The following is a 27,784-nucleotide window of genomic DNA, read 5'->3' as shown; positions in this document are numbered from 1 at the left end:
TAAAAAATTCATAATGATAAATTAAAAAAAGTTGCAAATTTTATTGTTCGGAATTTTGATTGAAATTCATAATAACACAATAACAAAAACATTAATTTATAAATTTTTAATTAAATAATTAAAATTAAAATTATATAATTCTGCAATTAATATTTTTGAGACTTTTTTTTAAAATAATGAGTTATATATAATAATAAAAAGTTAATCTTTTATACTTAGATTTTAAATTTTTAATACCGTAAACGCTAATTTATATAATATTTATAAAAAAATATACATATATTTGTTAGACCATAAAAACTAAATTTAGTGGCTTAGTTAAAATTATATTGACAAAGAAATTGAAAATTCAATACATCAAAATTAAGTTTAAACTCTAAAATAATCAGCGAAAATTAAAAAATAAAAGAGAAAATGATAAATAGGTCCTTGACTTTTTGCTCTGCGAACATTTTTGTTTCTGACTATTGAAAAATACTTTTAAGTTCCTGACCTTTACAAAATTTGGACAGATCAATCCCTGACGGAGGTATTTGGACGGAGAGACTGATCTGTCCAAGTTTTATGAAGGTCAGGGACTTAAAAATATTTTTTAATAGTCAAAGACGAAAATGTCCACGGATCCTTTTCCCAAAAATAAAAACAGAGAACATTCTCGAATACGAAAATCCAGTAAAAAAAAAAAATTGTGGGAAGGGATAGTCTAGTTGGATACTAGTGGACCCCACAACACCGCACTTTTTTTTTTTTTCTACCCTTTTTATCGGACACATGATGTTCTTGTTTCTCATCTTCTGTATCCCTAAATAGCCTCTCACACCTCTCAAAATTTCTTCTTTCTTCTTTCTTCTTTCTTCACACCCACAAATTTCCACAAGAAACCCATTCACTTCCACATCTTCATTCTCTTTTCTAATTTCAATCACATAACTTCATGTGTGTCTCAATTAGTTCCCAACTTCCAGATTCACACAATTTAAAGACTCCAGTTTTTTCCTTTTGTGTTTGTAGGGTATTATTGAGCTATTGAGCTATCAGTCGCTTTGATTTGGGTCTCTGAGGTTGTAATTGTTGTTATGCCTTGTTTCGGGGGTGTTTTTTTGTGCTGTGGGGTGTTAAGCACTTAAGGTGTTTGTGTTATTGTCTCTGAGGATTTTAGGTTAGAAGAAGAGGAGGATGAAGAGAGGGAAAGAGGAAGAGAAGATTGCTGGGGAAGCAATGTTTCCAAGGCTTCATGTGAATGATACAGAGAAAGGAGGGCCAAGAGCACCACCTAGGAACAAGATGGCACTTTATGAACAGTTTAGTGTTCCTTCTCAAAGGTTCAACAACCAGCGTCTTCTACCAATCAATCATCCAAGTACCCCATCATCCTCAAGCCAGGTATAATTATTGCTTCGATTTTGTGTTGTGGTTATTGTGATCCACTTTTTATAGTTCTCATGAGATTGTTTGTTTAGTTGATTTTAGCATGAGACTATGACTAGTTGTGTATCAATCAATTTTGGGGGCAATCCTCACTTTTTTATGTAATTCCTAGGATCTTGGGAATTATTGTCTTTTGTGTGTATGTCTGTGTGAACTGAGATTTGAGATATAAAAATCTTATGTGTGTATGGTTCTACTTCTTTAGAACTGATTGTAGGTAGAGTTAATTCTGACAGAATTGGTTTAGTTAAAATTGATTTTTATGTGAAATCATTTATGTTTCGTAATTTACTTCTCTAACAGTGATTTTGTGCGAGGAAAATATTTGCAGTTCTTCTAAAGTCAATTTTAGAAGTAAGAACTTATTCTAGTTGAGAAAAACCAAACTTGATATTAAATGGCCAAAATCAGTTGTGGTGGAAATTGACACTCCTCCCTCCAACAGCTCGTCCAAACATGTAGGAACGTATAACAATTTTATGTTTGGCGTATTTCAATTGTTATACATTCTTATGTGGCCTCTGTATTTATGGATTTGTTGTAGATGCTTTTATATCCAATTATTAATATTGCATGTTTTAAATTCAACTTCTGTTTTGAAAGTAGAAGAATGGGACAACCGTACTTGGCCATGAAAAGACTTTGATTTTTGTGACGAACTAACCATGTCAACAGTATAAGCTGCTCGTTGAAGGTTCATGAATGACTTCTTTTATGTATTGCAAACATAAGTTGATTTAACTTGCTTGCAGGGGACTGGTCCTGAGAGGAGCTATGCATTCCCAGTTCATAAACCTTCTCAAGCATCTACTCGTCGAGAAAGTTATAGTTCTCGCCAATATGATGGAGCGAACCTGAACACTCCGTCCACACAAGTTGAACAGGGGAGAAAGGTAGATGATGATGACTTCATGGTTCCTGTATATGTTCACTCAAGGAATGGTCAATCAAATGATGAAACAGTTCAAAGTTCCAATGGGAGACATCTCACTCCAATGGTGAGGAGTGAAAGACATCCATCAATAATTTCCAATGGACAACAGCCAGTAATGTCTTGTAGAGACATATCATCGAGGGAAACCGTTAATGGTCTAAGTCAAACAAAGACAATTCCTAATCAAAATTGTTTTGTGTCAAATATTAGTAGATCACATCATGCTGATGCTTGCTTATGGCCAGTGTCTGTTGCTGGCTCACAAAGCAATGATGATGAACACGATGATATCTTGACAGAAAACCAAACTAGTCCACAGGAGGATAACAATGATCCCGAATGTCAGGATACACAGATTGGTGGCCCAATGCAAGGGGAGAATTTAGATGACAGTGATGACATTTCCAAAATCTCCAGTATAGAAAATTCGTCAACCTTGAGAGTTAGTACTGATGATGTTGTAGGGATACTGGGTCAAAAACATTTCTTTAAAGCAAGACGAGAAATTGCCAAGTAAGTCTCATGTTAAATTATTAGTAGCATCTGCCCCTCTGGTGGTTTTTAACCATATCTTTGTGAAACCGTGTTACATGATAAATGCATATTATTATATGCTCAAGTCTGATAGTGTCTTGTTAATTCTTGAGTTTTGTGAATTTTATAAGTCTGATTTTTCATAAAAGAAGTGATAATTTAATTTCTATGTCTGCCAGGATTTCAAAATAAACAAACCCCCCCCCCCCCACCCCCCCCACAAAAAAAAAGTAACAAGTCCTAGGTTAGATTTGGTGGAAGTTTGATTTCTGATGTATGATGAGATTTTCTCTCCCTTCGCTTATTCTTTTGCATGCATATTTAAGATATTTGGTATAATTTTGGAATGTGAAAGTTTTACCCTTGGAGGGTAGATAGAAAGGTGAATTTCCAGGCTTCTAATTAAAGATACCTGTGTTTTAGTTATGAGTTCTAACTCTGCTTTTTTTATTTAATTTTTTTTATTCTACACATTCTCTCAAATTTCTCTTTTCTCTCCTTTTTCAGAAGTCACACACCTTTTAAACTAATTTACAAATTGGTTATAGCATAAAAGAAAATGTGACTCTGAAAAAAGGGAATTTAAATATTCTTGGGGTCCCTTCTAGATTGATTTTTCTGTTTGTTCAAAGTCTTACTAATGTTTCTATGGTGGGTACTGGATCATCTTTATAACAGGGCATTGAGCAATCTTAAATATTGTACTATGTCGGAGAGGGACCCTTGTGACAGCCGATCATCTCATGATTCACTGTTTGGATATTCCTGTCTTGGTTTCCTCTTACTTTGGTTCTCAATGTGACCATTGGGGCAAGTCCCCTTACTACACTTGCCCTTAATTACACTGACGGACTTGGGCTAAGAAGGGGACCAAGTATATGCAGGATGATCCCAGGGAGTATGGTAGGGACGCTTCGAGAGTTTTGTGATGACTTGAGGGTCTAGATTAATCATAATATTGGGTTTTCTGTTATCGATCAGATGCCTTTTTTATTATCTGCTGTATATGTGCTTCCTTCTTCCTGAACGAAAGTTAACCATAAAGCTTTAGATTTCAAAGGGTTGGATGGGTGCTTTTTATTGTGAGATCTTTATATTTTGATTTAGAAATGCTGAAGATGAGTGGACAGATATTACGTTCGTATATTATAATTTGTTGTCCGATATTAGCTATATTTTGTTAATTTGTATTAGATTTTTAAACTGAAGCAATCTATGAGTAAAGAATAGGAATATTGAATTTGGAAACAAATATGGTTATAAATGTGTGGTTAATATATTTTAATCTCTGTGGAATAGTCCTCTTAAGATTTCTATGAACATATGAAATATTTTGAGTACATGAATGGTAGATTTTTTGGCTTAATTGATTAGCTAAGACTAGAGATCCTCTGATTTTAGTGGTTACTTGTTGATGAAATGGAGTGTCACATGAGAATTTCACATTATTTTGACTGCTAGAATTTTCACTTCTTGTCCATTCTATTTTATTTTGATGTTGTGTCTAATGTTCCACACCGGACGAGTTTTGTGCAATTGTCTTGATTGAACTCCCATTCCTCTGTACAGTCAACAGAGAATATTTGCAGTCCAAGTGTTTGAATTGCACAGACTGATCAAGGTATCATCATAATCTCCAACACTAAGTGCCTTGCACTATTCTAAATTGGAAGCTTGTTCGCCTATCTTGCTCGCTTGCACAAGCACACAGTTTTGCCCTTCCACTTGGTTTATGCTGATTGGTTCTCTTTTATTTAAACAGGTCCAACAGCTGATTGCCGGATCGCCTGAACTTCTGATTGAAGATGCTGCTTTCATTGGAAAGATCCCTTTGAAGGGGTCTACTACCAAAAACCTCTCACTGGAAGAACTCGTGGAACCTAAGCGACAAAATCTAAAGCGCAAGGATGATTCCCAAAAGTTAAACCATAAGATGGAATGTTCAGCTGAGAATGCAGTCGGGAGAGCATCTTTTTCGTCCCAAAAAAGTGGTAGCCACCATTTGAATTACTCTTCTACTCCAGGAGATCCACACCAAGCCAGTGGTGCCGCCGATAATAGAATGGCTCCCATGTGTTTCAATCCGTCACCTGGGCATCAATGGTTGATTCCTGTTATGACTCCTTCTGAAGGGCTTGTCTACAAGCCATATCCCGGACCGGGATTTACTGGGTCATTTTGTGGAGGATTTGGACCCCTTGGGCCGGTTCCTATGAGCAATACTTACATGAATCCCGTCTATGGACTCCCGGCTTCGCACGAAGCAATTGGGGTCCCGCCTTACATTCCTCCAGGAAGTCATGCCTACTTCCCTCCTTATGGGATGCCATTTATGAACAATCAAGCAATGTCAGGGTCGGCCGTTGAACAGGCAAACCAGTTCATGGCACAAGGCTCTCATCTTCAAAATGGTCATTCGTCAGCTGACAGAATCGATTTCCCTGCTCATAATCAAGGCTCCTCTAATCAGCCGGTACAGAGAACCGGATCTGCGTCGCTTGCTGGGAAATCTCGTACACCAAAGGATAGCGAGTTCCAAGGAAGCTCCACGAATAGCCCTAATGAAACGGCACAAGAGACTAGAACAACGCAACAAGTTGCTGAAGGAAGAGAAGCAAATTCACCTTCCCTTGTGGATCCTGTGGTGGTAATAGATGGAGCCAATCAGTCTCATGAAACTAGATCGGAGACTAGGGTGATCAAAGTTGTGCCTCACAACCGAAGATCTGCAACAGAATCAGCTGCTAGAATCTTTTTATCAATTCAAGAAGAGAGAAAAAGGTATGATTCCTAATAATCAGCATATGGAATTCCATCGGTTTCTGTAAGTCTTTTTTATGGTCGGATATATATGATGTAACAAATGAATGTAACAGGCTAAGTATACTATAGGTTTCGCTGTTGACCAAATTACAAAGCATATTTATATCATATGTAGATATAATATGTTTATGGAATATCAAAACTGGTCAAAATGTAACACTAATATATGTTGTCTACTTATATACTTGTTTTTTCATTTTATCGTTTATATTAGATTTTACCTTGGTGATCCAATCGTGTATGTGATTTTGTAAACTTTTACCAATAGACATTTAGGGAGGATTTTGTTGGAGAATAAAGTTTTAGGATATCTCATTTGATTTATTAGGATTTAATTTAAATGGGTTCCTTCTTCTAGATTTACTGATTTACTGAATGAGTTATCGAAAGTATAAAAGGCCAATATAAACAAGGCAATAATTTGATTTGCATAATCATAACTACCATAATTTTCATATTCTAGAAACTAGAAAAAGAACAAGGGCTATTTTATTTTACTACATTTCCAATTTTCACATGGTGCTAATCCTCCATGGCTACTTTCCAAACATTTATGTCTGCTTCCATGCCATTATATCTTCCTTTAGCGTTTAGAGTAAAGAGGGCATCCTAAATAAATATCATGCAAAACAAAGTATATAGAAGCATAATTAATTATTACACTCTCTTGAGAAGATATAAATTAAATTATATATTGCTTTATTATTTTTATTGACTGCTAAATTTATTGAATAATACTTTAAATAAGTTCTTAACAATTTTTTTTCTACTAGATAAATAAATAAATAAATTAGTTTTTAATAAAATTAAAGAATAAAATAGTTCCTAACATTTAAGAAAAAGTAATAAATTGATTCTTAATTTTATAAATTATAATATAGCTAATTGATTAAATTATATCAAATTTTAAAGATAAAAAATAATTTGTTTAATATTCTAAGAAATCAAGTGTTTAGTTTACCTTTACGCCAGGGTTGGATAATGCGAAAGTAGTGGTAGCATTAGGTATACCAAATAATAGTAAGCTATATTAATAAGTGCCAAATTAAATGGAACAAGTGATTAAATAAAAATTTATAAAATTTACAAAAGACTCATTTAAAGAAGAATAAATTTGTGGATGTATATTATGATAGAAAATATCTAATATTGTTCTTTTATAATAATGTTAAATAAATTAATATGTAAAAAAAATATTCTCAAAGCTAAAACAAGGAACAAGACCTTAATTTTTTTTTATTCTTGGGAAAGTGCAAGAAAAACAAACAGCGATTATTAGGAGAAGACTAATTAATAACGGGATAATATATCATATTTATTTACACAATAATAAGAACAAGTTCTAACCTCTGTACAATTTGTTGAGAATTTTCTTATTCCTTCAACAGAGTCACATACCGAAAAGTAAGAGATTATGAAAAATATGATGATTTTGATGCATATTTTCACCTATCAACCTACTCGAATATTTCTTTACTTGGATAATCTGATAAAAATGTTTTGAGAGATCATGACCAATTTGTCAAAATTATATATGTAGCACTCTTTTTAAATAATAATAAGTTTAATTGGTTTGTTTATATCTAAAATTTACTAAGATTTTAATTAATTTTGAGAAAAGGACAAATTGATCCTTAACTTTTTAGTTCGCAGACATTTAAGTTCTTGATGATTTAAAAATACATTTAATTCGTGACCTCTTCAAAATCTGGATATATCGATCCTTGATTCTAATTTGTCCAATTTTAAAAACCCTCTCATGTGCATCCGTATCAACCAGGTCTGTACAACGAGAGTCACGTTTGATTTTTTCGTTGAGTCTGACAGACCCAAGTGAACATGAGGGATCGATATGTCAAAGTTGTAAAAAGGTCAGAAACTTAAATATATTTTCAAATCCTCAAAAACTTAAATGTCTGCGGATCAAAAGGTCAATAGGTCAATGACCTATTTATCTATTTCTTATTAATTTTTATCGTTTAAAAATTTGTAATCGAGATTTTGTATTAAAAAACATTCTTACTAATTTTAGTTTTTTTTTAGAATAAAATACAATGATACTAGAATATTTATGTTTAGAAAATTCTTAAGTCATTCTATATCGAATACAAAACAAATATTTCAAAAGATGTATTTTTAATAAAATATAATTAAAAAGGATCTAATTAATTTTTTATCTAATACAAATTTCTAAACTATAAGGTCATAAGGATTTAATTAAAACTTTTTTGAGACTATAAATATTTACTGATGAATTAAACCAAAAAAATATTAATATAATCAATTTATGCCGGGTTCATCATGTCAAGTTTGAACTTTTTCTTTTTCCTTTTCTTTCCGTTCTTTTTTACAGCAATTTTTTTCAGTAATGTCATATATATTAAGTCCCCGTCAAACTTGAAAGAACCAAAGAAAGTAAAATGTTATTAAGAATGAGTATATAAATTTGCTTAATTTTAAAATATAACATTAAAGGAGGATAACATATATAGCTTGCAATCATGTACTTTTTCTTTTCTTTTTTTTTTTTACCAAAGATAGGAGATTCGAACCCGCAATCTCTTAATTGAGTATGGGGAGACTATGCCATTTGAGTTATAACTCATTGGCACCTAATCATGTACTTTTACCCACTTGAATAGTATTTAATTTAATTATTGGACATACATCAATATAAATATAGTAATGCCAAAATATTAATAAGGAGTAAAGTATCGTTTTTATCTCTAACGTTTGGGGTAAATCTTATTTGTGTCCCTAACGTTTAAATCATCCTATTTGTATTCATAACGTTTGTAAGAGTGATTCAATATTATCCTGCCGTCAATTACACATAATGAGCGTTTTAGTTTGAGTTTTAAAAATCTCTTCTTGAAGTTAGAATACAAATGTCTGGGATAGAATCGATGATCTACTCCGAAAAATAGCTTTGAAACTAATTCCTACAATATTTACATAATTCATTTTTCTAGGGATATAATTGAATCTAAACACAAATAGTGGGTATAATATTAAAATTGACCACATCCAGGTGAGACCTAATTGAGAATGAATACATTCAAGTGAAAATAATTGAAAAATATAATATGATTTGTTAGTATAATTGATAATAGGATAACATTGAATCACTTTTAAAAACATTAAAAATACAAATAGAACGATTTAAATGTTAGAAATACAAATAGGACTTATCCCAAACGTTGGGACAGAAATGATACTTTACTCTATTAATAAGTAAAAACTATCAAAACAAACAACAAAAAGCAACATAAGCTTAGATATAATTAAAGTATAAACCTTAAAAAATAATAAATAATGCAAATTAAAGAAGTGTATTCTTAGAAGCCCTATAACCTAGAATATGCTTCATATCATTAATTAACTCTAACATCATAGTAAATGCCAACAACTATATGAAAAACAAATTAAAGGCACATATAATTATAGTCACTTGAGCCAGGACCACCATAATATAACTCAGGATCTTCAACATAATCCCCAAGAAACCTAACATCATAGCAATTATATTCATCAGAGTAGCGATCAACATATTCAGGAAACTTCAAGGACTCAGAGTTATCATGAATTCTCATCCTTTTGAAGTAGGCAGAGTAGGGTTGTGAGCCAAATTTACCATTGCCCATGTTTGTTTTAGTGTGAGGATAGTGTAAAATCTTAGAGCTATAAACTTCACCACCCCATTCCACAGAATCAGCATTGTAACATAATGTTTCAAATAGCTCTGCTGGCCAATACCCTATGTTTGTCTTCTCTCCATATTGCACCCACCAATTGTTAGTTAAAATGTCCTAAATAAATAAGGAAATTAAATTAATTAAGTGGATTAAATAAATAAGAGCAATTTCAGATAATTAACTTTTTTTTTTGAGTTAACATCAACTAATTTTTTAAAATTATTTTGTTTGTTTTAAATTATAGACTCTAAAACAAAGACTTTTAACTGTAAATTCTAAATTATAAACTTAAATATTAAAGTTAGATAATATCGACTAGGGGTGTTTAAGATTCGGTCTGCCCCCACCCCTCCCCGCTCTTCTTCCCCTTTCGGGTGGGGGCAGGTTATGCTTCGGGCCGTCCGGCCCGACCCAAGACCGCTTTTTATAATTTAGAATGAAATTAGTAATGTTATATTATTTTTTTTACTTTAATTAATATTTTTATATTATACGATATTGTTTTTGCTTTAAAATATTTTTTTTTGTATAAATAGGATATAACATTTGTTAAATTTAATTTTTAAAAATAAAATTTTATTACTTTAGTATATAAAATTTATAAATTTGTATATACTCTTTAGTATTGGATCCAAAGTCTAATTAAATTCAGAACAAAAATATGCGTGACGATTTTTTAGGGCTAGATATGGAGTCTAATTAAATCCAATTCGACCCATGAACACACCCCTAATGTCGACTAACTAACCATTGATTTTCTATATCTTTTCAATAAATAATATAAAAAAGTAAACGAAACTAATTTTTAGTTAGTCAATATTAACTAACTTTAGATTTTATGATTTATAATTTAGGATTTATGGTTAAAAATTTATAATTTATGGTCTATATTTAGGATAAATAAAATAATTTTAAAAATTTTGAACGATATTAGCCAAAAAAAATTAATGCCCTAACATTACTGAAACAATATATAATAGGGATAATAACAAATTAAATTAAAAGTAGGGTTTTATTTTGATATAAAGTATTCTGACCTTATAGATGTAAATATTTATATCGTATGGAAGGTCACCGGGAACTGGAATGATTGGATAAATTGCAGCACCTAATGCAATTTCTTTACTAGTTTGAACAAAACCAGGACAAGTTAGATCAAAGCAACCCGTTTTGTTTGAACCATCAGCCTGCATTATTATCATCAATATCACCATAAAATTAAAGGGAATTAATCCATATTATCTCAGATTATTGGCCACCAAATTTGTATCGAAGTAAAGAATTCAAATGATCATTTTTAGTTAATTCAGTTGAACCGACTAATCCTATTTAGTTCTCCGAATAATGGGAAAAAAAACCATAAACACTGTAATATGCAAAATTTCTATGTATCTATTTTTTAATTAACATTTATTTATTCTTATATAGAACCCAATAATTAATTAAAATGAAATACTTACCGTCCAATATACGAACACACGAGTTTGTCTATCACCATATACACGCGGATTGACCTGTTTTCATTAAAGACAAATAAAAGGATTGAAATTTATTGCTAAAAATGGTGTATATAACTTCAAATTGACGGATGAGGCAGTTAGCATGTTTAACAAAAAATGGCACTTTAGTTGGTGACCATTTATCATGCAAAATTTATTATTCGAACTTTATACGTACAAGTAATAAGAGAATTAATTAATTGATGTTTTCTTTTAATGTTTCCTATACCAATAATATAAAAAATGTTTGGGTGGAATAAATGCAGATATTTCCCATGAAGGGAAGTGGATTATTTGTCCACGGGCATAACTAGAGCATTTTATTGGAGAAGGCCAATATAAAAAAAAAAAAAATCAGTATATAAAAGAAGAAAGGAATTAAAATTAGGGGACTAATAAAAATTAAAAAAATTTATACATTAAAAATTTTAATTTGGGAAGTCATTATTCCCCCCTTACTATATAATAAATAACTACCGCCCCTGAATTTGTCCAGACTCATTACTTATGTAAAAAAATTTAAATTAATAAAAAAAATATTGTTACCTTCTCTTTCATAAAACTCTTTTTGGGTTTCAAATAATTGTGAATTGTGCATATACTGTAAGCCTCTTTTTTCATATATATCTTTTTGGTAACAAATATTAACTTTATGTTATAGAATTATACTGATACATATTATCTCATGAAACTACTTATTTCAACGATTTAAATTAGAATTAGTTAAAAAAATTATTTATTTCAATAAAAAAATATTATTTATATATTAAAATTAATCATTATATATTTATATAAATATATATGTATATTATTTAACTTATTTTAATATGTATTTTAACTATTTTATATTATAACATTTTTTTTATATTAGTGACTGATTTTGATAACAAATTTTGGTGCACACGGATAATATGTTTGTGTTATGAATGAATAATGAATTACCGCCCATCCAGATTGAACAGATTCAAAGTGAAGATAAGAGCCAGTGAGGAGAGAAATCTGCGCAGTGCTGAATTCATCATCTTTCTCAACAAATGGCCAGCATACATTTATGTCTGCTTTTGCTCCCAAGTACCTGAACCCTACTGCGAACAATATTGCCTTCTGTATATATGCATCATATGTTTTTTCGTTTGTTATATATTAGGTACATGCTATTGTGTCTATGCATGATTATATATATAATTTAAATTTAATTAAACAACTATATAAAATATTTTACACTAATATTGTCAATATATTAAAATTAAAATGTATGTAGTATTTGTAATAGACTCACAGAGTGGTTTCTTAGCGGTACATAGGAGTCAAGATTCTCATGAACTTGTCTAGAGGGAGAGAAGCTAGGTTTCTTCCTTCCATATTCTTCAATTGAAGGAGCCTTAAGCATGTCATTCTTTCTTATTCTTCTAATAGGTATTGTTCCCTCTGGACATGTTCCACTTTTCTTCCATATTTGGGAAGTTAACACCCTCAATGATAATGAATCTTCAGCATCCTTTGTTTTGCTTCTACTTTTGGTCCATTCAATAGGTTCCTTCTTTGCTGAATTTTTAGTGGGAGCCATCTGATTAATATGTAAATAAATGTACTAATTAGTAGGTAATGTAATGCACCAAGGATGTGATTATTTCAAAAAAAAAAAATTATAACTAAAAATCACATTCATTTCCATTGAGAAAAAAAAAAAAATCTTGTATGTTTGGATGAATTTAAAAAAATAAAAAATTAAAGAAAAATAAGTTTTTCTTAGACGTTTTCTTTAATTATATAAAAGATTTTAACTACATAAAAGTCATTGAAAGATTTAATTATTCTATCAGTTTTTATAATTTTATCAAATTTTTAATTAAATTCTTAATTCGTAATCAAATTTCTATACTATATCAAAATTTTCAGTTATTAGAACCTTACTAATATTTTTTTTTAAATAACTAATCATAAACAAATTATATATTATATATATAATCTCACCTGGATTTTGTGATTTTTCAAAGCAGGGTGATCAAAAGCTGGCTGCTTATTAAGGTCAATACAATCAATAATATCCCCATCTTCACTCTACAATTATTAGTCATGCAATACATGTTAGTGAGATTAGCACCAAACAGAAATGTTTAGTAATAAAAAAAAATAGCCAAAAACAGCCATAACTTACTTTATTTAGCATTAATTGTTACAACAATTAATGAATGTTAAATAAGGTAAATTCTGCCTGTTTTCTTTTGTCTTCCTAGCATTATCAGCACCAAATATTAGTAATAAGCACCTTGCCTAAAAACAACTTAAAAATGTTGAGAAACTTAACAAAGTAACTAATTACCTATTTTTTAATGTAAATGTTATAGAGGATTTGATTAATCATGACTAACATATGAAAAGCATGTACTAGTTTTTCTTCTAACGAACACATGCAATATATAATTAAATAATTAATTTGAAGAGTATAAAAATAATTATTATTAATTAGTAAATACTGTTTTTTCACCTTGATGGTTTTCAAGGAGTGCCTTCTAAGATGTCTCAATTTGTTCTCAACTTCCAAAACCTTCTGTTTGGAGAATGAACCACCATGGTTTACAAAACTTTGAGCTATGATTGCTAGGCCCAACAATAAAAAGATGAAAATTATTTTGGAATAATCCATCAAGATTTAATTTGATAGAAGATTATCTATATATATTATTTATTGGTGATTATATTATTTGAGACAATATAATTGAAATGGAAGACAAGGATATGATTTGGGGTTTGAAAACATATGTGTTATGTGCCATTAATTATTATTATTTATTGGAAACATATATATAGATATGAACTAACTAGAAAATAAGACATTATTGCTTAACAATATAATGAGTGAGTAGTCAGTGATGATTGCATGATTTACCATCTAAATATGTCATTCAACTTTTGTTTTTATGATGATTTTAATTGGATCTTTGGCATGAAAAGCATGCTTCATTTATCGGGTACCTCCTTATTAGTCTTTACTCATTTGTCAAGTTAAAAGAAAAATGCAAATATTTAAATTAGATATAATGGATAATTTAAAAAATATTTTTATTTTTCATCATACGTTGGGAATTCAAACTCCGCCTATGTTATACTTGTGGTACATAGCCGGTCCCAAGTCCGGATAAAGGAGGATGGTTGTGTTAGGTCTTCGACAACCAATATAAAAACATAGTCGAATCCCCATGACATGAATCAAAGATATTATTGCGCTAAAACTATATCGTTGCCCGAAAGCAACGTGCTGTATGGCTTGAATGCAGTGTCAAATGAGCAAGAGCCGCTGCATTGGTGCCCGAATGTAGTGTTAAATGAGTAAGGGTTCTCACGTTTTCGTGAACGGACGTGGGTAAATAAGCTAGTTCACAAAGTAAAAGGTAAAGGTTGGAGCGACAGAAGGTTGAGATTTGGGACATGGAACATCGGTACTCTAATAGAAAAATTCATGGAAGTGGTGGACACCATGACAAGGAGGAAGATTAACATTATGTGCCTACAAGAAACAAAATGGGTTGGTGCAACTGTTAGGGAGTTGGATACTTCCAGTTTCAAACTTTGGTATACAGAAAAGGTGAAGAATAGGAATGAGATTGGTATTATTGTGGATAAGCAGTGGAAGAAGGACGTAGTGGATGTCAAGAGGGTGGGAGATCGGATCATCTCTATCAAACTTGTATTGGAGGGAGGTGTTTTTCATGTGATTAGCGCCTACGCACGGCAAGTGGGTTTGGACGAACAACATAAGATAAGGTTTTGGGAGGATCTAGAGAGTTTAGTCCAAGACATACATTCGGGAGATAAGATTTTCTTAGAATGAGATTTAAATGGCCATATTGGAAGAGAAGTGACTGAGTATGGAAGTATTCACGGAGGCCATGGTTTCGGGATGATCAACGTCGAGGCTAAAACTATTTTGGATTTTTCCTCAACCTTTGACCTTCTCATCGCAAATACATGTTTTAAAAAGAGAGACGAACATCTTATAACATATAAGAGTGGCATGACAAGCTCTCAAATCGACTTTTTCTTATTGAGGATAGTCGACCAAAAAATTTGCATTAATTGTAAAATTATCCCGGGAGAGAGTTTGACAACACAACATAGGATGCTCGTCATGGATTTTCGCGTTGAGTAAAAGTTGAGAAAAAGACATCATACGAAGAACCCAAGGACGAGGTTGTGGCGGATGAAATGTGAGAAACAAAGAAGTTTCCTAAGACGGGTAGGAGAAGAGGTAAGGTGGGATGGGAATGAAAGCACAGAAGAGATGTGGAGGGAGATGGCAGAAGTTATTAGAAGAATAGCAAAAGAAAGTTTTGGTGAATCTAAAGGAATAGAACCAAGAGATAAGGAGTCCTGGTGATGGAATGCGAATGTACAAGAAAAGATAAAGATAAAAAAGGAGTGCTTTAAAGAGTGATCTTTATGCCGCAATGCAGATAATTGGGAAAAATATAAGACGGCTAAGAAAGAGACAAAAATGGCTGTGAGTGAAGCAAGAACAATAGCATATGAGGGTCTCTACCAGTCTTTGGGTACGAAAGAAGGAGAAAAAGGTATATATAGAATCGCAAAGAGCCGCATAAAGGATAAGGATAAGTGCATAAAGGATAAGAAGAACGAGAGATTTGGATCAAGTTAAGTGCATAAAGGATAAGGATGGAGATGTGCTGGCTCAAGAGGAGAATATTAATGAAAGGTGGAAGAGCTACTTCTACGAGTTATTTAATGAAGGACATAAGATTTTTCCGAGCCTTGGTCGGTTATGCACAAGGGAAGAAGATCAAAACTTTGACTACTATCGAAGGATTCGAGACTTTGAGGTAAAAGAGGCTCTAAAGCAGATGAAAAATGGCAGGGCAGTAGGTCCTGATAATATCCCGATTGAGGTTTGGAAGGGCTTTAGAGGAAAAGGCATCAACTGGTTAACCAAGTTTTTTAATGAGATTTTAAGGTCAAAGAAGATTCTTGATGAGTGGAGAAAGAGCACCTTAGTACCTATCTACAAGAATAAGGGAGGCATACAAAGTTGCGAAAACTATAGAGGGATAAAGCTCATGAGCCATACAATGAAGTTATGGGAAAGGGTGATAGAACGGAGATTGAGAGAGACACAAGTAACAGAGAACCAATTTGGATTTATGCCAGGCAGATCCACCACCGAAGCGATATACCTGCTAAGAAGGATGATGGAGAGGTATCATAGTAATAAAAGGGATCTACATATGATGTTTATTGATTTGGAAGAAGCGTATGATAGGGTGCCAAGGGAGGCCTTATGGAAGGTTTTAGAAAAGAGGAGAGTAAAAATCGCATATATTCGTGCAATTAAAGACATGTATGATGGGGGTACAACTAGTGTGAAGACTCAAGATGGTGTGACAGAGGAATTTTCTATTGGTATTGGATTACACCAGGGATCATCCTTAAGTCCATATCTTTTCACATTAGTCTTAGAAGTACTCACAGAGCACATTCAAGAGCCTGTGCCATGGTGTATGATTTTTGCTGATGATATCATCCTTATAGGAGGGTCAAGGGAAGACCTAAATAAGAAGTTGGACTTATGGAAAGAAGCTCTAGAAGTGTATAGTCTGCACATAAATCGTAGCAAGACGGAATATATGGAATGTAAGTTCGGTATGAGAAGGGAAAACCCTAACATAGAGGTGAAAATTGGAGAAAACATCCTATGAAAAGTTAAAAGTTTTAAGTATCTTGGGTGCATCATATAGGATAATGGAGAGATTGAACAAGATGTAAATCATAGGATCTAAGCAGGTTGCTCAAAATGGCGGAGTGCATTTGGTTTTATATGCAACAAAAAAGTGTCTTTAAAACTTAAAGGTAAATTCTATCGCACTGCTATAAGACCGGCTATGCTTTATGGTACGAAGTGTTGGACGGTCAAAGAGGAGCACGAACATAAGCTAAGTGTGGCAGAGATGAAGATGTTGAGATGGATGAGTGGTCATACGTGATTGGATAAAATAAGAAACGAATATATAAGGGAGAAAGTTGGAATAGCACCCATTGTGGAAAAGATAGTAGAATCGCATCTCAGGTGGTTTGGATATATGAGAAGAAGACCGATGGAACACTCAATCAGGAGGGTGGATGAGATGAAAGATGGATAAGGGGTGAAAGGCAGAGGAAGACCTAAGAATACAATTCATGAGGTGGTCAAACGAGATCTACATGTAAACGGTCTCTCTATAGACATGATATATGACAGAGTTCAATGACGTCGTTTGATTCATGTAGTCGATCCCACCTAGTGGGACAAGACTTTATTATTATTTGTTGTTATATATTTTAGGAATCCAATATCTTTATAAATAATATGATTTAAGAAGATTGAATATCAATTCATTAATATATAGAAAGATATATATTATTCTTTTTTTCATTATTCATAATTTCAACATGTACATGAAGTTGAAATCATGGTAATGGAAGGAATAAACAGATATCTAACTGAACTTACGTGGACAAAAGCCATCATCATTGCAATGTATACAAACATGTTCATAGTTGTAGAGTTTTACCTCGTCTAAAGATAATTAACTAGCTAAGTATATGACATATTTATTTAGTTATGGATTAAATTATTTCATAGCTCTTTATAGTTTTCGAATTTTGAATTAGGTTTCTATTTTTTTTATTTTTAATTAGGTTTTATACTAAATCAAATTTTGTAAGTAAAATTCTATCGTAATAAAAACATTAAAACTAATAAAATATTATTTTTTATTTTTAATTAGGTTTTATACCAAATCAAATTTTGTAAGTAAAATTCTATCGTAATAAAAACATTAAAACTAATAAAATATTATTTTTTATTTTTAATTAGGTTTTATACCAAATCAAATTTTGTAAGTAAGATTCTACCGTAATAAGTCAAGTGTTTAGACATATTCGTTTTGTTTAATGAAATATTCCGTTAATTTTAATGTTTTTGTCAATAAAGACTTAATTACAAAATTTCATATGGTATAGAAACTCAATAAAAAAAATATAAAGACCTAATTAAAAATTCAATAAAATTATAAAAATTAATAGAGTAATTAAACCTTTATTTATTTATTTTTCTTTATGTGTTACCTATTCGTTAAACCCACTCAATTTAAAGAACAAGGATATATACAAATCTTTTCATTTTTTGATTAATAGGACAAATATTTTTTAAAAGAATTTTATAATAGATTTATATCTTTTATTTTAAGAAAAATTAAATACTAAGTAAATTTTTTATAAAATTTTGTAGATCCTCTATATTTTTAAGTAGTTAATTGTTCATATTAAATCTAATGATAGAATAATACTGAGTCTAGCCACTTAAAATTTTATTTGTCTCGAGTACTACTAAATTAAACTTTAGAGACCAAATAGTACATATATATCAATAAATTAATATACATATTTAATAAGTATTATACTATCAATTAATTTTTATTTAATATTGATTTAAGAAATAATCTTAACTAAGGGTCTTTTTAAAGAATTTTCATTTGTGTAAAAAAGTTTTACACACAAAACATTATCTTATATTATCACATTATTAGTATAATTAATTTTAAAATTTACTATTTAAAAAAGTCATCTAAATACTTGATTAACTATATAAAACTAATTTTAAAGTAAAAATAAAAAAAGTAAAATTTCATTCCAATCCTAATTAGTTTGATATGTGACAATTTACCTCGTAACAAAATCAAATATCATGCCGATTATTACTGATCATTTATTCCGTTGGACATCCTAAATTTAGTAATGCGTGTCTAGAATAAATTTGGTATTTATTTTATTTAATAAAAAAATATAATATACACTAAAAATAAATTAAATAACAATATATTTATAGTTTTATACCAAAAATATTGGAGACTAATAAAATTGATTATTTTTTGTCATCACTTAATTATGAATTTAATTCCTTTAATCTAATAATTTAACGATATACTTTATTTCATATTTTTAAATATTGATAATCTAATAATCCTCAAGTATTTTTTGTCTTACAAATTTTAGAGTATATATCCATTTTGGTTCTCAAAAAACTTCAGACTGGACATTTTAGTCTCCAACTAAAATTAATTACTCGATTGGTCCTTAATAATTAACTCCGTCAGTCACTTAGGTCCTTTACTCCGTTAATTCTAACGGAGGACAAAATAGTCCCTGACAACTCTAACAGAGGACAAAATGGTTCCTGATCTCTTCTGTTCGAAAACGATACTGTTCTCTCCCAATTTCCATCATATCTCGCATAACACTAACAGTTTAACACTGTAACTTCAAACTAGACAATGCACACTCTATAAATTTAATGTTCACAAGAAAAAAAAATCCTCAACTTGTTCTCAACTAATTCATACTCAGGAAACTAATGCCTATGTCTCTCAACTAGTTGTCGTCTTCGATGGATCTCATGAATCTAGACAACAAGTCTGATTTGTTAAGACTCGTCGTCGTCGTTGCCATCTCCCTCCTCCTCTGCCCTAACATCTCCATGACCACATTGTCCACTACTCCGATCGCTTCCTTCGACTTCTTCTCCGAACCAATGTTCAGTAATCGCTTCAGTTTCCATATGAGCGGCAACGGCGACATTGCTCGTTGTAATAGTTTGGATGCAAGGTCGAAGCTGTCTGCCAACTTGGACTCCGGAAAAGAAGGAATGAAGCACTCGGTGTCTATTTCAAATGAGAATTTGCATATGATGTCGAAGGAGAATCTTCTCATGATGTCCTAATGTCCAACAATCTATATTGCTTACCGGAGAATAGAGAAATGTGTGCCTTTGGAGTAGTTATGGAACTTGGTCTTGAGGATGTCGTGAACGTTGTTGGGGTTGGAGGTGATGTTATCAAAGACGTAGAAGTGGATGCTTTTGGTTGGTGAAGTGCAGAAGAGGTGGATATACCAGTCACAAAGATTTAGAAAGTGTGTAGTCTATGACCTGTTGAGGTAGGTACCACACGTGTGACAATTACACCATAGCTTAATCTTGGAGTTAAAGAGGAGGAAGGAAAAGATAGAAAAGAAGACTGTAAATGTGAAGAAGAAGAGTATGAATGTTAGGGTTATGCGAGATATGATAAAAATTGGGAAAAAACAGTGTCGTTTTCGAATAAAGGGATCATGGATCATTTTGTCCTTTGTTAGAGTTGTCAGGGACTATTTTATTTTCCCTTAGAATTAACGGAATAAAGGACCTAAGTAACTTACGGAGTTAATTGTTTAGGACTAATCGAGTAATTAATTTTAGTTGGAGACTAAAATATCCGGTCCGAAATTCTTTGAGGACCAAAATGGGTATATAATCCAAATTTTATTTTGGGGGGGTACAAATGCCATTTTCTTAAAAGAAACGGATGCTCTAGATTCTAGAATCATCGAATCCTTTAATTCAATATTCCAATATATAAATTTGTAACACGAAACCGAAATGAGAGTGAGAAAGTGTTACAAATCGAGGGAGCGAGCTTAGAGAGAAGAAAACTCGCTTGTGATTGACGCCAAAGGAAAAAAAGAAAGAAAGAAAGAAGAAAGAAACGAAAATGGTGCTCCTCATGCTGATGATCACCGCCGATCTCGAAAACCTAACCAATCTTCAACCTCAATTTGGTTGCAATGACCCTGACTTCTCCTATATGTTCAAGGTCTTTCTCGTCATTTCCCCTAATTCCATTCTTCCATGCTTCTCTCTTCTTATCACTTCCCATTTTCTATCTCTGTAGGTCAAATGTGGAAACTGCGGTGAGCTCAGCCAGAAAGAGACTTGTGTTTCTTTGAAGGAGACCATTTCTATTCCCAGGAGTAGAGGTATCGCTCATCTCTTTCAGAAGGTACAATTCAATTTCAATCGCTTCTTCTTTTTGTTCACTGTGTTTTCAGATGTTTTGATTCAAGAAAAATGGATCAATTGTGTTTCGTTGCAGTTATTTGATGTTATTTGTTTTTCTTCCATTTGAATTTCTAAATCTTGCAGCATATATATGTGTTAACGTCATAGATTCTTCATTCGAATAGGCTTAAATCTTGATATCTCGAGGGTAGAGGGAGAAGTAGAAAGAAAGAACTATAATTAGAAGCCAACCCGTTCGGTTCAGACTTCAGACTCCATAGGGTTTTTGTTTCGGGGTTAGTTAGTTTTATTAGCACTGGATATAAGGGTGTTAGCGTTGTCGTAAATAAGATTGTGAATAGTGAAGTTGAGTTCAGCGAATTCCTAATGGAGTTAGCTGTTGATGTGAAAAGCTTGAATGGTTTATGTTACAATGGTTTTAACATAGACAGGATTTATTATGACTGACAATGATGTCATCTAGTCCTTTTAGTCGACCCTGCGGAGTGAGACAAGACTGTTGGTGACGATGATGGTAATTTGTTAATATGTTATTAGGAAACTCGCAAGTCGCAAGGTGATGTTATCCGGTATATTATTTTCAGTTTTAATGGATATAGCTTTCGTGGAATTCTTTCAATAAGGGTGAATGCTGCGCTCTGGAACACGAAGAATATGCAACTCTGGTGTCTGTGAAGTTATCTATCTAAATAGTTTCTTGCATGTGGTTGTAGACTGGATGAGTACTGGAATTTTCGTTTTTATTGACTTGACAACTTCGAAGTATATATATATATATATATATATATATATATATAAGCTCGTTTTTAGTTTAAGAGTTAAGACTGAGAGGAATTTTGTTTCATTTAGCCTTATCACAGAAAGTTTCCTTGGACTAGGATCCTCAGTTACATTCAGAAGGTACAATTAATCACTCTTCAGCTCTTGTTATTTTTGTTAACTGTGTTTTTAGATGATTCAATTCAACAAAAATAGATCAACTCTTGTTATTTTTGCATGGCCAAATTTGTAACCTGTGCTACCCAGCAATTACTTTGGTTGTAATCTTCCATTAAATGAGCTAATACAGTTTGCCCCTATTTACGGTATAATTTTATTCATGCATTCTGTTTGATTAAATGGGTAGAAGACATGTGAGAGGCCCCATTAAGGAGGGTTACCGGATAGATGATAGTCTTAATAGCTAGAGATAGAGGGGGAACTGTGACTAGAAGGCCAGAGCCCATTAGCCCAGTAGTTTTAGGCTAATTAAGGGTTGTTAGGGATTTATTTATTTAGTTAGTAATTAGCAATATAAATAAGGGCATCAGTGAACTAACAAATTATGAATTCTATGAATTCCTATGGAGTTGGCATGGTACTTGACTCAAAAATGTTGTATCACTCTGATCGTAATGGTTTTAATATCGACAAGATTTGACTAGCACTGATGTCATCTAGTAGAACAAAACTTTGCTGTTGATTTTTTATGGCTATAGTCTCCATTAATTCATTTCAATAAGATTGATTTGAATGAGTGCACCACTGGAGAACAAATGATATGTATTTCTGGTATTTTTGAACCGTGAAGTTATGCTGCGCTCTGGAACACGAAGAATATGCAACTCTGGTGTCTGTGAAGTTATCTATCTAAATAGTTTCTTGCATGTGGTTGTAGACTGGATGAGTACTGGAATTTCCGTTTTTATTGACTTGACAACTTCGAAGTATATATATATATATATATATATATATATATATATATATAAGCTCGTTTTTAGTTTAAGAGTTAAGACTGAGAGGAATTTTGTTTCATTTAGCCTTCTCCCAGCAAGTTTCCTTGCCCTAGGATCATCAATTACGTTCGGAAGGTACAATTAATCACTCTTCAGCTCGTTATTTTTGTTAACTGTGTTTTTAGATGATTCAATTCAACAAGATAGATCAACTCTTGTTATTTTTGCATGGCCAAATTTGTAACCTGTGCTACCCAGCAATTACTTTGGTTGTAATCTTCCATTAAATGAGCTAATACAGTTTGCCCCTATTTACCGTATAATTTTATTCATGCATTCTGTTTGATTAAATGGGTAGAAGACATGTGAGAGGCGCCATTAAGGAGGGTTACCGGATAGATGATAGTCTTAATAGCTAGAGATAGAGGGGGAACTGTGACTAGAAGGCCAGAGCCCATTAGCCCAGTAGTTTTAGGCCAATTAAGGGTTGTTAGGGATTTATTTATTTATTTAGTAATTAGCAATATAAATAAGGGCATCAGTGAACTAACAAATTATGAATTCTATGAATTCCTATGGAGTTGGCATGGTACTTGACTCAAAAATGTTGTATCACTCTGATCGTAATGGTTTTAATATCGACAAGATTTGACTAGCACTGATGTCATCTAGTAGAACAAAACTTTGCTGTTGATTTTTTTATGGCTATAGTCTCCATTGAATTCATTTCAATAAGATTGATTTGAATGAGTGCACCACTGGAGAACAAATGATATGTAGCTCTGGTATTTTTGAACCGTGAAGTTATGCTGCGCTCTGGAACACGAAGAATATGCAACTCTGGTGTCTGTGAAGTTATCTATCTAAATAGTTTCTTGCATGTGGTTGTAGACTGAATGAGTACTGGAATTTTCGTTTTTATTGACTTGACAACTTCGAAGTATATATATATAAGCTCGTTTTTAGTTTAAGAGTTAAGACTGAGAGGAATTTTGTTTCATTTAGCCTTATCACAGAATTTTTCCTTGCCCTAGGATCATCAATTACGTTCGGAAGGTACAATTAATCACTCTTCAGCTCGTTATTTTTGTTAACTGTGTTTTTAGATGATTCAATTCAACAAAATAGATCAACTCTTGTTATTTTTGCATGGCCAAATTTGTAACCTGTGCTACCCAGCAATTACTTTGGTTGTAATCTTCCATTAAATGAGCTAATACAGTTTGCCCCTATTTACCGTATAATTTTATTCATGCATTCTGTTTGATTAAATGTGTAGAAGACATGTGAGAGGCCCCATTAAGGAGGTTTACAGGATAGACAATAGTCTTAATAGCTAGAGATAGAGGGGGAACTTTGACTAGAAGGCCAGAGCCCATTAGCCCAGTAGTTTTAGGCCAATTAAGGGTTGTTAGGGATTTATTTATTTAGTTAGTAATTAGCAATATAAATAAGGGCAGTAATGAACTAACAAATTATGAATTCCTATGGAGTTGGCATGGTACTTGACTCAAAAATGTTGTATCACTCTGATCGTAATGGTTTTAATATCGACAAGATTTAACTAGCACTGATGTCATCTAGTAGGACAAAACTTTGCTGTTGATTTTTGATGGCTATAGTCTCCATTGAATTCATTTCAATAAGATTGATTTGAATGAGTGCACCACTGGAGAACAAATGATATGTAGCTCTGGTATTTTTGAACTGTGAAATTATCTATCTGAAATAATTTCTGCATGTGTTTGTAGATTGGATGAGTTCTGAAATTTACAATTTTATTAATGTGACAACTTAGAAGTTATATATATATATATATAAAAGCTCATTGCTAGTTGCAACTGAGTGGAATTCTATTTCATTTAGCACCTCTAACTTTTACTTGGCATGCAGTGCAAATTCTGTGGCAGGGATGGTACAGTGGCAATGATTGAAGGAAGAGGCCAACCTCTTACTCATTCACAAAGTCAGTCAGGAAAGTATGCTCCATTGATGTTGTTTGACTGTAGGGGATATGAGCCGGTGGATTTTTTATTTGCTGATGGATGGACAGCTGAGTCGGTGAGTCTCCTTATTGTTGCTCATTGCTTTCTAAGTGTGGTATACTATGTGTGATTTCATATTATAGTTCAGTGTTGCTGATATATCAACTAAATACTGTAATTAGCTCATACAGCTTTTCTCTAAGGTGGTAAAAGTGAACATTATCAGAGTTTATGTTTACTGTTGAAAACTAGATATACGTTATCCCTTATGCTTGAAAATTACTTAAGAACTCAAAACTTGCATGAATATTAATTTTTGTGCTGAAACAAAAGTAATAATTATAAGCAATAATGAGTAGGTTCAAAATAAATTTATAGTGAGAGCCAGACCCCCTTTCATGCAAAGTTGTACTAGTTGATCATTTTCCCCTGATGCGGAAATATCTATCTTCACTTCCTTAGGTATTGGCTTTGTCATCTTGTTTTTTCTTCCAAATCATTTTGGATATGTTATTTCTGATTTCATGATTGTTGAGATTATCAGCAAATTCTGTAATCCTTCATCTGATTTTCATTGTTTACTTGAGGTTTTGACTTTTGACATGCTTCATATTTTTTGACAACATAAATTTTCCACGTTTGTGCCTATTTTGTATTTTCCGAATAATGCAAGTTGTACCTTTGTAGCTGGAGGGAACCACATTTGGAAATATTGACTTGTCAAGTGGAGACTTCGCCGATTATGATGAGAAAGGAGAGTGCCCTGTCACGATATCCAATCTTCGCTCCACTTTTGAGGTGGTGAAGTAGAGTAAACTAGTTTGCTGTTTGCTCATTTCCGGGTACATAAAATCGACCGTTCCATGTTTTACCTTTTAAGCTCACGTTAGGTTGTAATTAGGCACTGTATTCGTGAGAACCTTAAAACTATACATGTTAACCATGATGTATTTGGAGGGGGGAGAAACAGCTTCCTATTTCCAAGTGATCGATGTGAAGCACATTTTATTTCATATTTGGTAAGTTGCGTTATGTTGATTGATGTCTTTGTCTAATCTGAATTACCTTCTTAATGATGAGAACCTCTCAGACACCTCTTATGCCATAACCCCTGTGGTGGTTGATAATTAAAAGTATCTGCATGTTTTCCACTCCCATTTTGACACACAGAAATCAAATGTGGTGCGTTTTCTGTCTTAATGAATAAAAATCTTTGATGGGTCCCAAGTGAAGATCTCATTATTGTCTTGCTATCTTCTAATATTCATAGACTAGGTATTCTATTCTGAATTTTTCCCTTATCTCCCACTTTCCCTTTTCCTGTTTCTAATACTCCACATTTTTTATTATAGCTTTATATTGCTGGAATAAATTGTGAAAATATTAACAAATCAATTTCAATGCTTTTAACATTTTTAATTGATATTAACTTTGGAGGATAAGTCTGACTGCTATCATTTTAAAAAATCCAGAAGAATAAGTTGACGGCAGAGTGAAAAATACTAATTAATTTGATGATATTAACAAAAATTTAAAATAAATTTAACTCTGTTTGATTTCTAGGTTCTAACGCGCTCATGTTTTTTTGGTGGTAGTCTTTTTAATTTTAGGTGAAATAAAGCGCTCAATGTAATGATTCACTTGTGTTTTTGTAGTATGATGCTGCATTCTTTATTTAAATGTTTTTTGTGTTACAATATGAATGTCTACTTAGTATTTATTCAGCATGACTTGTTCCTCTAATCAAATGCTTTTGGGAGGTATAAACATGTTCCTCCAATCATTAAATGGAAGACGGTGCAAAATTTTTAAGATTTAAAATTTGAAAAAGTTAATATTATACATGTATAAATCGGAGAATGTATAAATAGGAGTATAAGTTGAAATAATGGGAACACATTACAAATATAAAAATTTTCTTTTTTTTTTTTGTCTCTGCCTGTTGTAATATATATATATATATATATTAGGATATTAATATTGGTGAATATTAACACTAGAGTTAAATATTTATATTTTTTTACTTTATATTTATTTTCTCTTTATTATTTATTAATTTTACAACGCGATCACCACGAGACTCTAATCAAAATATAAAAAGACTTAGATAATAAATTTTTATTATGTCAGTTTTTTCATGTTGAATTTAATACTCTTGATATATTTAGAAACAACTACTTATCATAGATACTAGATGCTGAAATCCATCTTGATAATGAATCTTGGAGATATCATTAAGGTTGAAAATAATGCATTCCAAAAAGATAAAACCAAAGCCATGATCTTCCTTCTTTTTCATCTTGACGAAGGATTGAAAAATGAATATCTTATGTTAAAAAATTTTGTAGATCTGTGGAAAAACCTTGAAGAAAGGTATAATCATCAAAATACAGTGATACTTTCTCAAGTCCGATATGAGTGAACGCACTTGTGTTTACAGGATTTTAAATCCATAAATAAGTTTAATTCACCAATGTTCCGAATTATTTCACGAATAAAATTATGTAGGAAAAAGATAACTGATAGTAATATGTTAGAGAAAACTTTCTCCACCTTCCATGCCTCGAATGTTCTCCTATAGCAGCAGTATCGAGAAAAAGAATTTTAAAAATATTTCGAGCTTATTTCCTGCCTTCTTGTTGCTGAACGCAACAATGACTTGCTTTTAAAAAATCATGAAGCATGCCCAGCTGGCGCCACCCCATTTCCTGAAACAAATGCGGCAAATCATTATCCCAAAAGAGATAAATGACAAGATTTTAGTAACAAGAAAAATTATGGAAGGAAGAAAAAATATGTTCACAAGAAAGGATCTCACCAGAAGTAGGATAAAGAAAGGAATAATGGGCAAAATAAATTAACAGATGATGGTAATCAGCCGCTAAGAGAAGAGGGGGTTGAATCTTAGCCCCTTTTTGCTGAGTGTTACTTTCTGCCCTTTGAAATAGCTTCAGGAGATTTCTTCTTTTTGTCTCGTAACTAGTCAAGAGACATTTTTTTTATGTCTCGTAACCAGTTAGGAGATATTTTTCAATTTTGTCTCCTACGCAACAGAAACAGAAATGGAGTAGAAGAGAGAGAGAGAGAGAATCACACCAAGAAGTATCCTGATTCAGCTGCTAAGTGCAATGCAGCCTACATCCAGTCTCTATCACAACAATGATGGAATTTCACTATAATCATCTTGATTACAAACACCAATTTTTCCTAGGAACTACCCTTCCTATCCGGGACAAGTCCAGAATCTATCCCCAAAATTGAACTTGACTTGGTCACCTACTAAGC

General features: G+C 32.2%; 3 protein-coding genes across 3 annotated transcripts; 2 read left to right on the top strand and 1 right to left on the bottom strand.

Moving 5' to 3' along the window:
• The first annotated feature begins 736 nt into the window (after positions 1-736).
• On the top strand, positions 737-5,953 carry LOC107605558 (protein EARLY FLOWERING 3). The gene is made up of 4 exons (XM_016307472.3): positions 737-1,383; positions 2,181-2,875; positions 4,466-4,517; positions 4,659-5,953. Exons 1-4 carry the CDS (start codon positions 1,177-1,179, stop codon positions 5,688-5,690), a joined length of 1,986 nt encoding a protein of 661 aa, XP_016162958.2. The 5' UTR covers positions 737-1,176; the 3' UTR covers positions 5,691-5,953.
• Positions 5,954-9,144: 3,191 nt separating this feature from the next.
• On the bottom strand, positions 9,145-13,560 carry LOC107647722 (protein neprosin-like). Its single transcript, XM_016351775.3, has 7 exons — positions 13,402-13,560; positions 12,888-12,974; positions 12,193-12,480; positions 11,856-12,017; positions 10,875-10,928; positions 10,452-10,601; positions 9,145-9,528 (listed from the first exon to the last, which is right to left on the bottom strand). The coding sequence occupies exons 1-7, from the start codon at positions 13,558-13,560 to the stop codon at positions 9,145-9,147; spliced, it is 1,284 nt and encodes a 427-aa protein (XP_016207261.1).
• Positions 13,561-20,307: 6,747 nt separating this feature from the next.
• Positions 20,308-25,512, top strand: LOC107605557 (uncharacterized). The gene is made up of 4 exons (XM_016307471.3): positions 20,308-20,593; positions 20,672-20,779; positions 24,408-24,575; positions 25,187-25,512. Exons 1-4 carry the CDS (start codon positions 20,492-20,494, stop codon positions 25,307-25,309), a joined length of 501 nt encoding a protein of 166 aa, XP_016162957.1. The 5' UTR covers positions 20,308-20,491; the 3' UTR covers positions 25,310-25,512.
• Positions 25,513-27,784: the final 2,272 nt, after the last annotated feature.

The sequence above is a fragment of the Arachis ipaensis genome, chromosome B6 (assembly GCF_059453495.1).
Source record: "Arachis ipaensis isolate K30076 ecotype BB chromosome B6, ASM5945349v1, whole genome shotgun sequence".
In the NCBI taxonomy this organism is placed as follows: Eukaryota; Viridiplantae; Streptophyta; class Magnoliopsida; order Fabales; family Fabaceae; genus Arachis; species Arachis ipaensis.
The sequence above is the reverse complement of the archived record's forward strand: the minus strand, read 5'-3'. Positions and strand labels throughout refer to the sequence as shown.